The 14,446-nt window shown below is 37.3% G+C and overlaps 2 protein-coding genes across 3 annotated transcripts in view; one reads left to right on the top strand and one right to left on the bottom strand.

The window, feature by feature from the left end:
• Window positions 1-5,460: 5,460 nt before the first annotated feature.
• On the bottom strand, window positions 5,461-7,271 carry PIGBOS1 (PIGB opposite strand 1). Of its 2 annotated transcripts, none has more exons than XM_060618467.3 (2): window positions 7,162-7,271; window positions 5,461-5,837 (listed from the first exon to the last, which is right to left on the bottom strand). In XM_060618467.3, the coding sequence occupies exon 2, from the start codon at window positions 5,754-5,756 to the stop codon at window positions 5,592-5,594; it is 165 nt and encodes a 54-aa protein (XP_060474450.1). In that variant the 5' UTR covers window positions 5,757-5,837; window positions 7,162-7,271; the 3' UTR covers window positions 5,461-5,591. The 2 variants fall into 2 exon arrangements, with proteins under 2 accessions (XP_060474450.1, XP_060474451.1); XM_060618468.2 differs by lacking the exon at window positions 7,162-7,271 and adding an exon at window positions 6,961-7,072.
• Window positions 7,272-7,379: 108 nt separating this feature from the next.
• The window catches only part of PIGB (phosphatidylinositol glycan anchor biosynthesis class B), a 40,499-nt gene continuing 33,432 nt past the window's right edge, over window positions 7,380-14,446 (top strand). Inside the window, exons 1-3 of the mRNA XM_081795870.1 lie at window positions 7,380-7,512; window positions 9,288-9,423; window positions 9,853-9,970. Of these exons, the coding sequence (XP_081651996.1) occupies window positions 7,380-7,512; window positions 9,288-9,423; window positions 9,853-9,970 (387 nt within the window). The remainder of the gene's footprint in view (window positions 7,513-9,287; window positions 9,424-9,852; window positions 9,971-14,446) is intronic.

Genomic DNA, 14,446 nt, shown 5'->3' with positions numbered 1-14,446 from the left:
AAATTAGTCAGAGAAAGACAAAAATCATATGACTTCACTCATATGAGGACTTTAAGAGACAAAATAGATGAACATAAGGGAAGGGAAGCAAAAATAATATAAAAACAGGGAAGGAGACAAAACAAAAGAGACTCGTAAATATGGAGAACAAACTGAGGGTTACAGGAGGGGTTGTGGGAGGAGGGATGGGCTAAATGGGTAAGGGGCACTAAGGAATCTATTCCTGAAATCATTGTTGCACTATGTGCTAACTAATTTGGATGTAAATTTAAAAAATAAATAAATAAAACAAGTTAAAATTTAAAAAATTACTTTGGGGCACCTGGGTGGCTCAGTCGGTTGAGCAACCAACTTCAGCTCAGTTCATGATCTCATGGTTTGTGAGTTCGAGCCCTGCGTCGGGCTCTGTGCTGACAGCTCAGAGCCTGGAGCCTGCTTCTGATTCTGTGTCTTCCTTCCTTTCTGCCCCTCCCCCACTCATGCTCTGTCTCTGTCTCAGAAATAAATAAACATTAAAAATAAAATAAAATAAAATAAATATAAAAAAATTACTTTAAATGTAAATTCTCTAATCAAAAGACACAGAGAAGCTGAGTGGACTTAAAAAAACAAGACTCATCTATATACTGCTTAAAAGAAACTCTGCAGAAGTAAGGACACACCTAGACTGAAAGGGAAGAGATTAAATAAATATTCCATGTAATAAAAATGAAGAGAAAATTGGTGTAACTATACTTATACCAGAAAAAACAGACTTTACAACAAAGACTATAAAAGACAAAGGGCATTACCTGTTGAAAAAGCAGTCAACCCAACCCAGGATATAAAAATTATATTTGTGCACCCAACATAAGAGCACCTACATATAAAACAAATATTAGCAGATCTAAAGGAAGAAATTGTCTGCATCAATAATTGTAGTGTGCTTTAACACCCTACTTACATCAATGGATAGATCATCCAGATAGAACATCAATAAGGAAACATTGGCCTAAACCACACATTAGACCAGATGGACTTAATAGCTAAATACAGAATATTTAATCCCAAAGCAGCAGAATACTCATGCTTCTCAAGTGCACATGAAACATTCTCCAGGATGGATCACATGTTAGGCCACAAAACAAGCCTCAATAGATTTAATAAGACCGAAATCCTATCAAGCATCTTTTCTGATCACAATGGCATGAAACTAAAAAAAATTACAAGCAGAAAACTAAAAAAAAAAAAAAAAAAAAAAATCACAAATATGTAGAAATTAAACAACATTCTACTGAACAATCAATGGGTCAACAAAAAAAATCAAAGAGGAAATCAGAAAATACCTTGAGACAAATGAAAATGTAACTATAACAATTCACAATCCATGGGATGCAGCAAAAAATGTTCTAATAGTGAAGTTCATAATGATACAAGCTTACCTCAAGAAACAAGGAAAATCTCAAATAAAATAACTTTACATCTCAAAGAACTAGGAAAGAATAAATAAAGCCCAAAGTTAGTAGAAAGAAAAAAATAAGAAAGATCACAGCATAAATAAAATAGAAACTAAAAATAAAATTTAAAAATCAATGAAACTAAGAGTTGGTTCTTTGAAAGGATAAACAAATTTGACAAACCTTTAGCTAGACTTACCAAAAAGAGAAGGCTCAAGTTAGTAAAACTAGCAAGAGAGGTTATAGCTGGTACTAGAGAAATACAAAGGATCGTAAGAGACTTCTATGGACAATTATTTGCCAATGAACTGGACAACATAGAAGACATGGATACATTCTTAGAAACAGATAATCTTCCAAGACAGAATCAATGAAGAAATAGAAAATTGGGATAGACAAATTACCAGTAAGAAGGTTGAATCAGTAATCAAAAACCTCTCAACAAACAAAAGCTCAGGACCAGATGCTTCACCAGTGAATTCTACAAAACATTCAAAGATTCGATACCTATCCTCAAACTTTTCCAAAAACGCTTAAGAGGAGGGAATGCTTCTAAACTCATTTTACAAGGCTCTAATACCAAAACCAGTTAAGAATGCCACAAAAAAAGAAAATTACAGGCCAATATCCCTGATGAATATAGACACAAAAATTCTCAATTAAATATTAGCAAACTAAATTCAACAATACATTAAAAGGACCATACACTATAATCACTGACCTTATGGAACCCTGCCTTAGACTGTTGTAACAGGATACCATAATATGGGTGACTTAAACAACAAATATTTCCTACAGTTCTGAAGGCTGGGGAGTCCAAAATCAAGGTGCTCATGGATTCAGTGTCTGGTGAGAAGGCCCTTTTCCAGTTTGTACCTTCTTGCTATAATCCTAACATGGTGAAAAAAGTGATCATCTCTCCTGTATCTCTTCTTATAAGGGCACTAATCCCATTCATGAGGGCTCCACCTGCACAATCTAATTACCTCCCAAAGGCCCCACCTCCAAATACCATCACACTGGGGATTAGGGTTTCAACATATGAATTTTGCCAGGGGTGTCACATTCAGTCCCTACCAAATCCTTATTGTAGAAAGAACCAACTGAAAGCCTCTGAATATGCTTTCCCTGGCTAAAACAGTAAATGAGAAGCAATTTAAGCAAAGAACTGCAGACATTAATGCCATCTTTAAAGATTTTAAGGATGTGGGCAGAGTCTCTATATCCCCACTGAATTCACCTCTCTGGGCCTGGCAAAATTTAAATGGAAAGAGTTCTAGAGAAAAATGGATGGTGATGGTTACACAACAGTGTGAATGTACTTAATGCCACTGAATTGTACACATAAAACCTGTAAAAATAATGAATTTCATGCTATGTATTTTTTATTACACATAAAAAACAAACTAGATGGATTGTGGCAGAAAGAATGAACTATCTCAATTGCAGCTATTCTGGATGCTGTATCCTTGTTCTTTCTTTCTTTTTTTTTTTTAAGACAGCTTTATTGAGATAGAATTATTATAAAGTTCACTATTTTATAGTGTACAATTCCGTGTCTTTAGTATATTGACAAAGTTGTCACTGATCACCACTATCTAGTTCCAACACATTTTCATCACTTTGAAAAGAAACCCCATATCCTGGCAGCCACTAATCTTTGTTTCTCTCCATTTGCCTGTTCTAGACATGTCATATAAATGGAATTACAATAGAGGGTCTCTTGTGACCATCTTCTTTCATGTTTTTCCAAGTTTATTCATGTTGTACCGTGTATCACTATTTCATTAATTATGGCTGAGCAATATTCTACTGTGTGGAAATATAATTTGTTATCCATCCATTGATAGACATTTGTGTAATTTCTACTTTTTTAGTTATTATAATAATGAAGCTATGAACATTCATGTATAAATTTTTGTGTGGACATGTTTTCACTTCTCTTGGATATATACCTAGAAGTAAAATTACTGGGTCATAAGGTAACACTGCTTAACTTTTTGAGGAATTGCCAAATTGTTCCACAGCAACTGAAGTTTTACATTCCCATCAGCAGTGGATCAGTGTTTCAATTTCTCCATATCCTTGCTAACACTTATTATTTTTCCATCTTTTTTGTTTGTATGTCAAGTGGGTATCTCATTGTGACCTTCATTTAAATAGCTGCAATATCTTTATTAGAAAAAAAATTAACTCATTCTCTGCCGCTTGGTATGTAAATGCTAAACTGACAATGCCATCATTCTCAGGAATATCAAAAGCAGTTCAATTTAATTTGATGCTACATATATGGGTTTATCATTCCTTGGATATAACAGGATCATATATTCTTGCCCATTGTCATATGACTTGACTCTGTACCCTGTATGAAGTCTGTGTCCCTGCCCTTGACTCTGGGCTTGACTATGTGATGTGCTTGCTATAAACCAAAAGAATATGACAAGGCTTGACATTTGCCACAGTTGAGCAGAAGCTTACAATTCCAAGTTTCCTCTGTCTCTCAGTCCTATATTGTCATATCCCAGAAAGGGGATGCTCCTTGAGCCTGGGTTCCATGATGAGAAAACTCATGCAAGAGAATCTATCTGTAGTCAAGCAAAGCTAAACCTATCACATAGTAAATACTTGGTAGATGAATTAAAATTTTCATGTGTATTTTTAAGTTAGCAAGAACACCATGGGGGAGGGGAAGGAAAAAAAAAAAAAGTTAAAGAGGGAGGGAGCCAAACCATAAGAGACTCTTAAAAACAGAATAAACTGAGGGTTGATGGGAGGTGGGAGGGAGGGGAAAGGGGGTGATAGTATTGAGGAGGGCACCTCTTGGGATGAGCACTGGGTGCTGTATGGAAACCAATTTGACAATAGATTTCATATTAAAAAATAAATAAATAAAAATAAAATAAAATTATCATGTGTACTTTTATGTGCATAGAGGAAAAACAGTCACAAAAGCTCACACTAAACTGTTGGAGGGACAGATTAAATCAGTATATGCATCAATAATTTTCACTTTTCATTTTGTTCATTTTTGTATCGTTTGAATTTTTAATGAACATGTACTATTTTTGTAATTTTTTCTTCACTCTTTTTAAAAAAAATTACCTATGCTGGCTTCCATTCAACATAGATAGCTTAGATTAAGTTATAATAAATTTACTTTTAAAGAAAAAGAAACTAACAATAAAAGAGTTGCTTTAAATAAAGCATTTTGTACATGTGATTACATTGATAGCTCTCAATGAAAATACAAGCTTAAGATTAGAATAAAAATTATTAGTTCTTAGTGATTTCAAAAAATTCTTTACATACATAAATAATAGATTCATAACAAATTAATTCCACCTTTACCACCATTATTAATGTAAATTTGCTTATGTTAAACAGATCCTGTGTCATATCTGCCATCTTATATAACACTATCTTCTCTAAAACCCCACCTTGCTCTGGGCTACCCCAATTCTCAATTTATTCCTCCATTCTGCCTGGGGCTGAAAGACTGCTCAAGTATATTAAACCAGGCTAATTGTAGGCTACTTGAGGCACATTCTGCCTAAGATAGTTAACTTGATCCACTTCATCTATAAACAGTGCTATAAACATCATTCTCAGCTATTTTAAAAATATAAAGGATCTTCCCATGATTCTGTATATGCTGCATTCCCAGAAAAATTAACCTCAACTAGGAAACAAAATACTCCTTAAGACATTCATTTTAGTCTTTAAAAAAATTACTAGGGTCACCTGGGTAGCTCAGTTGGTTAAGTGTCTAACTCTTGGTTTTGGTTCAGGTCATGATCTCACAGTTAGTGAGTTTGAGCCCTATGTCAGGCTCTGTGCTGACAGCGCAGAGCCTGCTTGGGATTCTCTCTCTCCCTCTCTCTCTCTCTGTCCCTCCCCCACTCACACACACCATGCATGCTCTTTCTCTCTCTCAAAATAAATAAATATACTTAAGACAATACTAATCTGTCTTGGTTGAAAGACGTAAGATGGCAAATAAAAGTAAACACAAAAATCGACAATGTTTGTTTTAAAATCATGGCCTATGATTTATTTATGTTTAAAATAGATTTGAGAAGTTCTTACTACATTATTTATAGTCAGTGTATAATTTCAATAGAACTTTAAACAATTGCAGTTCAATTCCATGTAGTATTAACTTTTCTTCTCTTCTGATTCTTGTGTCAATTTCAACTTTTCTTTAAATTCCACCTTATCTCGGTAGTACTGTTCAAATATTGGTTGATAAATATACATTCCTCCAGCAATTCCAAGGATGCTAGCAAAAAGCAGTTGTGGAAGAGTCAATCTCCCAAACATTTTTCAACAAATGTATTCAGTGCTTCTGCCACACAGTGGTTTTGAAAAATTATACTCCACATCCAGGAAAGATCTTCAGATCTGCGTACAAAAAAAAATGGGAAGCAAAGCAATAACTTAGCACAGCATCCTTGAAAAGGTTCTATGTCTCTACCTTGTTCCAGAGTGAATAGTATTTTCATCATAATATGTACATATCACTTGATTTAACTAAAGCACGAATAGAAATATATAGGGAGTATGGCAAATGAGGGTTGGGGATGGTGTGAGACAAAGCTAAATCCTATTACAGCATATTCTCCATAGTTTTAAATGGATAATTTTTAAAATGGCAAAAGTGAGGGGGCGGAGAGAGACATACTGTTTACACCTTCACATACTACATGAAGCTAACTACTGTAACAAACAGCTCCCAGAAGTTGAAAGTGACTGTCAATCCAATCTGAAGTAGAAGAAAGAGAATTGTTACTTTTCATTATTGCCCCCCCCTTTTTAAACTATTTTAGGGGTTTTGGTAGTATGTGTGATTAAAAACAATTTTTAAAAACAGGCTAAAAGATTTTGTGAGTTCCCTTTGATGCTTTAGAAGGTACAAGTAGACATCAAACATAAATAATTTCCATCCACTTTTGATAAAAATATAAAGGAGATCTGGCTGGGTTTACTTTTAAAAGCTGAGGAGTTAAAACTCCACTATTTCTCAGAAAATTATACCTGAGAACACCTTAGTTTCTGGAGAAAACATGTTTATGAAAGAAGAAAGCAAAGTAAAAGATTTTCATGTTTTCTGATAGCAATCTTTCACCGTCACCTAGACCAGCCCCCGAGGTTACAAAAATTAGTGGCAGAACCGGTACTAGAAACCAGGTTGTCCTTAATATCGCTAAAATGGAGAAGAAATCTAAATAAATGACAGCTTACGAAGCATGCTATGGTTAATCGCCTGCTGAATGTAACAGAAATAAAAAAAAAAAAAAAAGCAAGTCAGCTGTTTGGAAGATAAACCACACCAAATAGGGAGATTCCCTCTTTTGCCGCTAGCTTGCTAAGTGACCCTACCCAAGTCATTTAACCTTTCCGAACCTCATTTCCCACATCTGTACATCAGCTTAAATCATCCTACCCTACCCACTTGGTTCGACAGTTACTGAGCGACCACCCAAATAGTGAAATGTCACGCAAACACGTTTACTATTATCTTTACCACCAAAACGTCCCGAACGCGCGGCCGTGGCTTCGCTGACCCCGCCTCCTGCCTGCCCCAGCGCAAGGGAGCTCCAGCTCCTTCCAGCAGCTTCCGGAAGAGAAACCTGGGCTCAGAGACCTAGAAGCCAAGTCCCGGCAGCAATCTCACGAGAAGGAGAAGCCAAAGGAAAAACGCAGGCGAGCTCACGACAAAGCTTACCCGCGCCAGACAAACGTGCAACATTCCGAAGCAAAGACAAACTTCGCAGGCCGGCGTGAGGAGGCTGCCTTTTCCCAGGTATCTCCGCGCCTGCGAGCTACGGCTGCTGCAGTGGCCAAATTTAATGAGCGGAAGAGCAACGCGCGTTACTTCAGGGTCCTTCTTCCGAGGGACTGAGGTGTCAGGGGATCCTCAGTAGGTATCGAAATAGGTGCAGGATGGAGCAAGAAGGTGGCAACGGCCGACTCTTTTTCCGCGGTCTGCAGAACCGCTCCCACGAGAAGATGAAGCTGCGAAAGAGAAAGTCAACTTTGTACCTCAGCCCCCCGAATAGCTCCGAGCGCAGCGGAGGTGAGTGATGGGGTGCGGGCGCGGAGCTCCGAGGCAGTGGCGGGAAGCCGCGGACCCTGAGCTAGGGCTCCATCTGCTGGGTAGGGTTGCCAAGAAATCGTGCGATCGAGACCGGATTCTCGATCCCTGCCTCTTGCAGGGTGCTTTTCTGCATCAGTTAATTCTGCCGCCGCCGGCCGTGTGGAGTGAATTTACATGACGTTGCCACCCCCATTTTAGAAAGGGGGTACCCAGTCCGGGAGTTACCTGAGGTTTCGTAGCCGCGGAGGGGTTGATTCCTGGATGGGGTGAGACCAGCTCTGACTCCTAACCCATTTATTTTTCCCACCGCCCCCTCTGTCTTCTCTTTGGTATGTCGTGATGATGTTGACAGGAGAAAAATCACCCCAGCAAGTGGATTTTTGATATGTCGGAGGGGGGTTTTAATATAAAGATGGACTTCTCATTCATTCAGTAAATATTTGAGCGCATTATATATACCAAGCACGGTATAAGTGGCTGAAAAGAATGCCGCGTTTCTCTTCTGGAAACCTGAGACCAAGAAAGGGGAGAATCATTTTGCTAAATGAAGAAGGAGGGTTGTGACGCGGGGAAAGGGAGAGGCAGCTGGACAAATAGTTGAACTTTTAGGGATTCAAGATCACCTGTCCAAGGGCCAGTTCTGTGTACTGTTTATTCTCCCCAGTCCACAGAGTAAAAGGGTTTTTTCACAAGGTATGCTTTCAGCAGATATATTTCAGTCGGGAGGTTTCTTTAAGTGTTTCTGAAAGATGAAAGTTGAGATGGGGCATGTATGTTGTGTTGAATGTACCAATTGTCTGGAAAATGTTTAAATGTGATTCCTGGAGAAGAAAGAAGGAGAGTGGCAGGAACCTAGAATGATAGCAAAAGACTCAAAATGGATTAGAGTGCAAACACAAATGCTCAGGAGGCCAGACAGGCACGTCTAAATAAGTTAAAGCACCTTATATTTCAGAACCAGCCAGTTGCTGCCATTTGAGCTCTGCATCAGTTCTTAGTTTTGAAATGCTACAATATAGATTTTAATATAAAATAGGATTTTAAAATGTTGGCAACTAGGTTCACATTAAAAAACAACAAAAAACCCCCAAAAACTCTGTATTCAGCCTGCAGACTGCCCACTTGTGGTAAAGAGCAGGGCTTTGGATGCAGCAGATAGACCTGTGTTGAGTCCTGTTTAGTCATTTACAACCTTTTTGACTTTGGACGAGACAGTTTAACGTCTTAGTCTCAATTTCCTAGGTAAAACAGGACCAATATCTACTTTTTAGCATAGTTTGGAGGGAGGATTAAACGAGGTAAGGCGTGTGAAGGAATGAACTCAGCACCTTGCATAAACATCAATAAAGGCTATTTAAAAACATACAAAGGACCATTTGATATGCCACTGTTTGACATATATAGAAGAGTTGCTCCTTAGTACTTTGTTAGCTGGTTTCTTTCATTAGATACCCATATAGCCTCAGGCTTTAGTTAACCCAGTCTCTTTTTCAGTATTTATCTTACTATTCTCTTTATACAGTTAGTTCCAAGAAAGATGAAAGGAGTGGCAATTACCCAATGGTGAGACTCTGGCCCTTGTATAACTTTCAGCCCAGTTCTGTTTTGACGGGAGAGGCCAGAGTGTAGAGAGGCCAGAGTTCTCTACGGTGACTTAACAGAATCTAAGCAAGGGGCCAACCAGAGCATTAGTTCTGCAAGTGGAACTTGCCTGACTTTTATGCCACAATTACCTGTTTTGTTTTGTTTTTCAGATCTTCTTGGTGAAAACATTTATCTGGTCTTGTTTACTATAGCATTACGAATATGTAACTGTTTTTTAGTCCAGACAAGTTTTGTTCCAGATGAATATTGGCAGTCTCTTGAAGTTGCACATCACATGGTTTTCAAATATCCTTTGTAGTTTCTTTCCTATATTACGAATGTATATTCATCTTCGAAATTGTGTTAGCTTCTATTATGTATTTTTAGTCGATTTTCCATATATTCTCTAAGTAATTTTAACTTATCGAAGTATACCATTATTTTACACTAATATTTCTTCTATATCTTTCTTTGATGTTAATATACTTGACTCAGCCTTTAACTAGCATGTATTCCCATAGTGCTCAGTACTGTGGAGGATGTAGATGAAGTAAAAAAGCACATTCCCATCTTGAAGAAGTTATGAGTTTAATTGGTCGATTCTATTTTTAGTTTGAAAAACCAGTATAAAATGCTGTGTTTTTAAGCTTCTTTGTCAAAAAAAGAGCTTTATGCATAGAAATGAAAATAGGTTTTGTTTCAGTGCTATTTAACATTAGTCCTTAATATTACTAATTATGGTTATTTGACCTGGGAATGGACAGAACGATTGAGGGGTTACACTTATCCCTTAATCTTTGCAAGCATTTACAAGATTCTACATCTTTTGGGGAAAGATAGTGTTCAGCTGCTGGTAAGTTTAAATAAAAGTAATCAAAACAGTTATTAAATGTAGACTTACTCCATCCTTTTAAAAAGGCTAACAATCTATATTAACTAACTGATAGTAATTAAAAGTAGATTTATTCTACCCTTTTTAAAAGGCTAATGTATTTTAACCAAATGATAGTGGTATCAGAATATTTGTTTTTAGAAAGATACTGCTAAACTCTGACCATATCTAGGAAGCCCACAGTTCCAAAGACGTACTGTGATGTGTAACTCTTCATTACATGCTAAAACACAAAACCGAGCATGGAAGTGTCCTCCTTCAAGGAATCCTGTTAAGATATGCAGACTTTGAGGATGACTACATTGTATATTCATTATTTGGACTTTAGAAGTATTCTTCCTTCATGAAAGAATCACATGACAGCCGTGTTGTAGCTAGTTTTTTTTTTGTTTTTTTTTTTTAATTTGCCAGCAGAAGACCATGTTATAGGAGCTTATGAAGACTAAATACATATAAACCTACTCAGGATTTAGTGTTGAAATTAAAACCTAGGGAAAATTAATTTCACAAGAATTTAATGATATACACAATCATTGTGCTATGTATGTAGTAATTAGGCAGCAGTAGTAAGTTAGATTGTAATTGCCAAATCATAAATTTCTGGGGTCATTTGCCAAGAGAGGGTACAAAAGAAGAACTATTGGTGCCAAAGATTCTCTAAACTAATTTTCCTTTAAGCTGTCATCAGGTTAGACTCAGAAGTTTGGGACTTCCCCATTTTCTGTTAGGGAAGTGGCCCAGAATTCCAAAGGTAATCCAAATCCTGAGGGGTTTTTGGAGCCTGGAAAGAAAGACACATGGAAGGATCATGGCGAAGGAGAATTTACAGCAGTTGCAGAGTTTCTCCCATTGATACATGCAGAAGTTAGGAGCTGTGAATTCTCTTCTCCTGTCAGGGCTTCTAGATTGTGTAGGATAACTATAAACTCTGGAAACACAGGCATATACATATTAAGGATATCTTATATGCCAAGAAGTAGGTTATATTATGAATGAAGGAGTCTTCAAGATAGAAAACTTCCTATTCCTTCAGAACCAATCCACTTTCCTCAACATGTAGCTGACCCACCTGGCCATTTTGTGATTTAAAGTAAGCCTCCTATAGTCCCCATCCCCACCCTGCTGTGTTCCCCAAAACCTCTGTCCTATCTGGAACTTGACCAGGTGGAGAAACATTAAGATGCTATCACTTGGTCACTCATACTGTCATAATTGATTATTTTAAACATAGATTACATAATTTTGAAACTAGAAGTGGTCAGAGAAGTAAGGTAAATAGACCAAGGTCACAGCATGTCAAAAGCAGAGCTAGGAGAGTCAGGGTTGCTCAGTTGAGCGTCCAACTTTGGCACAAGTCACGATCTTGTGGTTTGTGTGTTCGAGCCCCGTGTCAGGCTCTGTGCTGACAGATCAGAGCCTGGAACCTGCTTCAGATTCTGTGTCTTGCTCTCTCTGCCCCTCTCCTGCTCGTGCTCTTTCTCTCTCTCTCTCAAAAATAAACATTAAAAAAAATTTTTTTTAAAGCAGAGCTAAAACTAAATCCTAGGTCTACTTATTCACAGCCTAATGCTCTTACCAGATAGCTTCTCTCCAAACTGCATAAAGTGTGTATACAGAATTAGGAATGGCTTAGAATTGCACTAATATGGTAGCCACTAGCCACATGTGTCTATTAAACACTTGAAATGTGGCTAATCCAAATTGAGAAGTGCTGTTAGTGTAAAATACATACTGGATATCAAAAAATAAGTATAAAATAAAAATGTAAAATATTTCTGCAATTTTTTATTTTGACGAAATGATAATATTTTAGATATATTGGGTTAAAATAACTAAAATTAATTTTACCTGTTTGGGATTTTTTTTTTTTTTTTTTTTTACTTTTTAATTTGGCAACTATACACTTTTAAATTATGTGGCTCATGTTATATATAGTTCTGCTGGACAGCACTGGCTTAGCACATGTGAGAGGAAAGGGATATAGAAGGGAGACCTGAACAGGTTACCACACTGGGGGCTTTCAATAGTCAGAAGATGCACAAGGGCATTCGGCCTCTGGAGTTTAATGGAGGAATCAGGAATTTCAAGAACAGGAGAATGGTAAGCTGCTAACACAGCATCATACTCAAGGTTTACCCCTTGCATGTTCCTTCATACGCCCCATCCCACTACTTTTTATTTTCAAGGGCCATATGTAACTATTATTTAATTCTTCTCAGGTCCTTACTATAACCTAGAAAATTATGGTATCTTAAAAGTCTGGAGAGGGGGTTCTCTGTGCTGACAGCGTAGAGTCTGCCTGGGATCCTCTCTCTTCCTCTCTCTCTCTGCCCCTCCTCTGCTCTGTCTCTCAAAATAAGTAAACTTAAAAAAAGAAGAAAAATAAAATGTCTAAAAAAAAAAGTCTGGAGAGACTTCTAATAACTGAGAGTTTACATCTCCATTTGTGTTGTACTAAAAATCAACCTTCTTTTAAATTCAAGATTCCTACATGACAGCCATTCAAAAAGTTTTATTTATCCAGGATAAACGTCTCCAGTTTTAAGTATCATAATCAGATAATGTGCTTTAGACATCCTGTAATTTGTTAATATCTGTCTTAAAATGTAGGTCTCCAAACTGAATACATTATTAAAAGCTAGAGTAGGAGCACCTGGATGGCTCAGTCAGTTGAGCATCTGACTTCGACTCAGGTCATGATCTCACAGTTCGTGAGTTTGAGCCCTGCGTCAGGCTCTGTGCCGACAGCTCAGAGCCTGGAGCCTGCTTCAGATTCTGTGTCTCCCTCTTTCTCTGCCCCTCCCCCACTCACTCTGTGTCTCTCTCTCTCTCTCTCTCAAAAATAAACATTAAAAATTTTTTTGAAAAAAAATAGAAAGAAAGCTAGTGTAACTACTTCAGAATACAGTGTAACCATTAACTCCATAAATACTATACTTCTGTCAATGCACAAGGATTCTTTTAGTTTTAGTGACTTCCTCATATTGTTGGCTTATATTATTTGTAGCCAAATTGGCTTTTCACATGAACTACTTTCAGGCCTGAAAGATAAGACATAAGCATATAGATCTTTATGCAGAGTAAACAAGGTATGTACATAGATGTCTTTTGCTGTATTTTACAGGACACAGTTTAAGTGAAATTATGAAGTACAGCATACCTTTAAGACTTAAACATTAATTTACAGATTTTTTAATTTACAGATTATTGACAAAGAAAAGGAACATAAAGTATTAGAAGCCACTGATACCTGATAGTAAAGCCACTTAACTATAAAGTTAATAAAGACTGATCTAACAGAAATACAAATTTACATATATTTTTAGAAACACATCTTTTGAACAAACTAAGTTTAAAAAACCTGTTTTTAGGGGCACCTGGGTGGCTCAGTCAGTTGAGTGTCCGACTTCGGCTCAGGTCATGATCTCGTGGTCTGTGAGTTCAAGCCCCGTATCAGGTTCTGTGCTGACAGCTCAGAGCCTGGAGCCTGTTTCGGATTCTGTGTCTCCCTCTCTCTCTTTGCCCCTCCCCTGTTCATGCTCTGTCTCTCTGTCTCAAAAATAAATAAAACATTAAATTTTTTTTTAAAAACGTGTTTTTACATTTATTTATTTTTCAGAGGCAGAGCACGAGTTGGGGAGGGGCAGAGAGAGAAGGAGACACGGAATCTGAGGCAGGTTCCAGGCTCTGAGCAACAGTTCAGCACAGAGCCTGACACAGGGCTTGAACCCATGAACCGTGAGATCATGACCTAAGCTGAAGTTGGACACTTAACCGACTGAGCCACCCAGGCACCCTTGAACAAACTAAGTTTAAATTGTGTTCTATCATTGTGTTATTTTGTTAATAATAACTGACATTGTTTTAAAACTCTCAAAGATGTCAATGTGTAGCATTAGAATTACTAACTGTAATTAAGTTATAGTACATTTATTCTTTAGTTTTACTCTTAAATTTACTTTTTTTTTAAAGTATTCATTTATTATGAGAGAGAGAGAGTGTGAGCAATGGAGGGCCAGAGAGAGAATCCCAAGCAGCCTCTGGCTGTCAGCACGGAGCCTGATCCAGGGCTCAATCTCACGAACAGGGAGATCATAACCTGATCTGAAATCAAGAGTTAGATGCTTAACCCACTGAGCCACCCAGGCTCCCCTTAAATTACTTTTTAATGTCATCTGATTACTATGTTTCTATAACTGTGGAATACTTGTCCTTTTATGAAAAAAAAAAAGTAATTTTATCATCTTTATTGCAGGATGGGGAAGTAATGTAACTTAGTAGTTAAAAGCACAGGCTTTAGAAGTAGGCAGACTTGGGTTTGAATTCTGGTTTCCACACTAACTAGCTGTGCAGCCTTGGGAAAATTATTTAACCTCTCTGTACCTCAGTTTCCTCACTTATAAAGTAGTACCTATCTCACAGGGATTGTTAGCAGGA

Source organism: Panthera onca, chromosome B3 (assembly GCF_046562875.1).
Source record: "Panthera onca isolate mPanOnc1 chromosome B3, mPanOnc1 haplotype 2, whole genome shotgun sequence".
NCBI classification, from domain to species: domain Eukaryota; kingdom Metazoa; phylum Chordata; class Mammalia; order Carnivora; family Felidae; genus Panthera; species Panthera onca.
This window is presented reverse-complemented; position numbering and strand designations above follow the sequence as displayed.

Bases quoted from the DNA above. Each gene is read 5' to 3' on its own strand.
- PIGBOS1 (XM_060618467.3), bottom strand. From the start codon at position 5,756: ATGTTTGGGAGATTGACTCTTCCACAACTGCTTTTTGCTAGCATCCTT.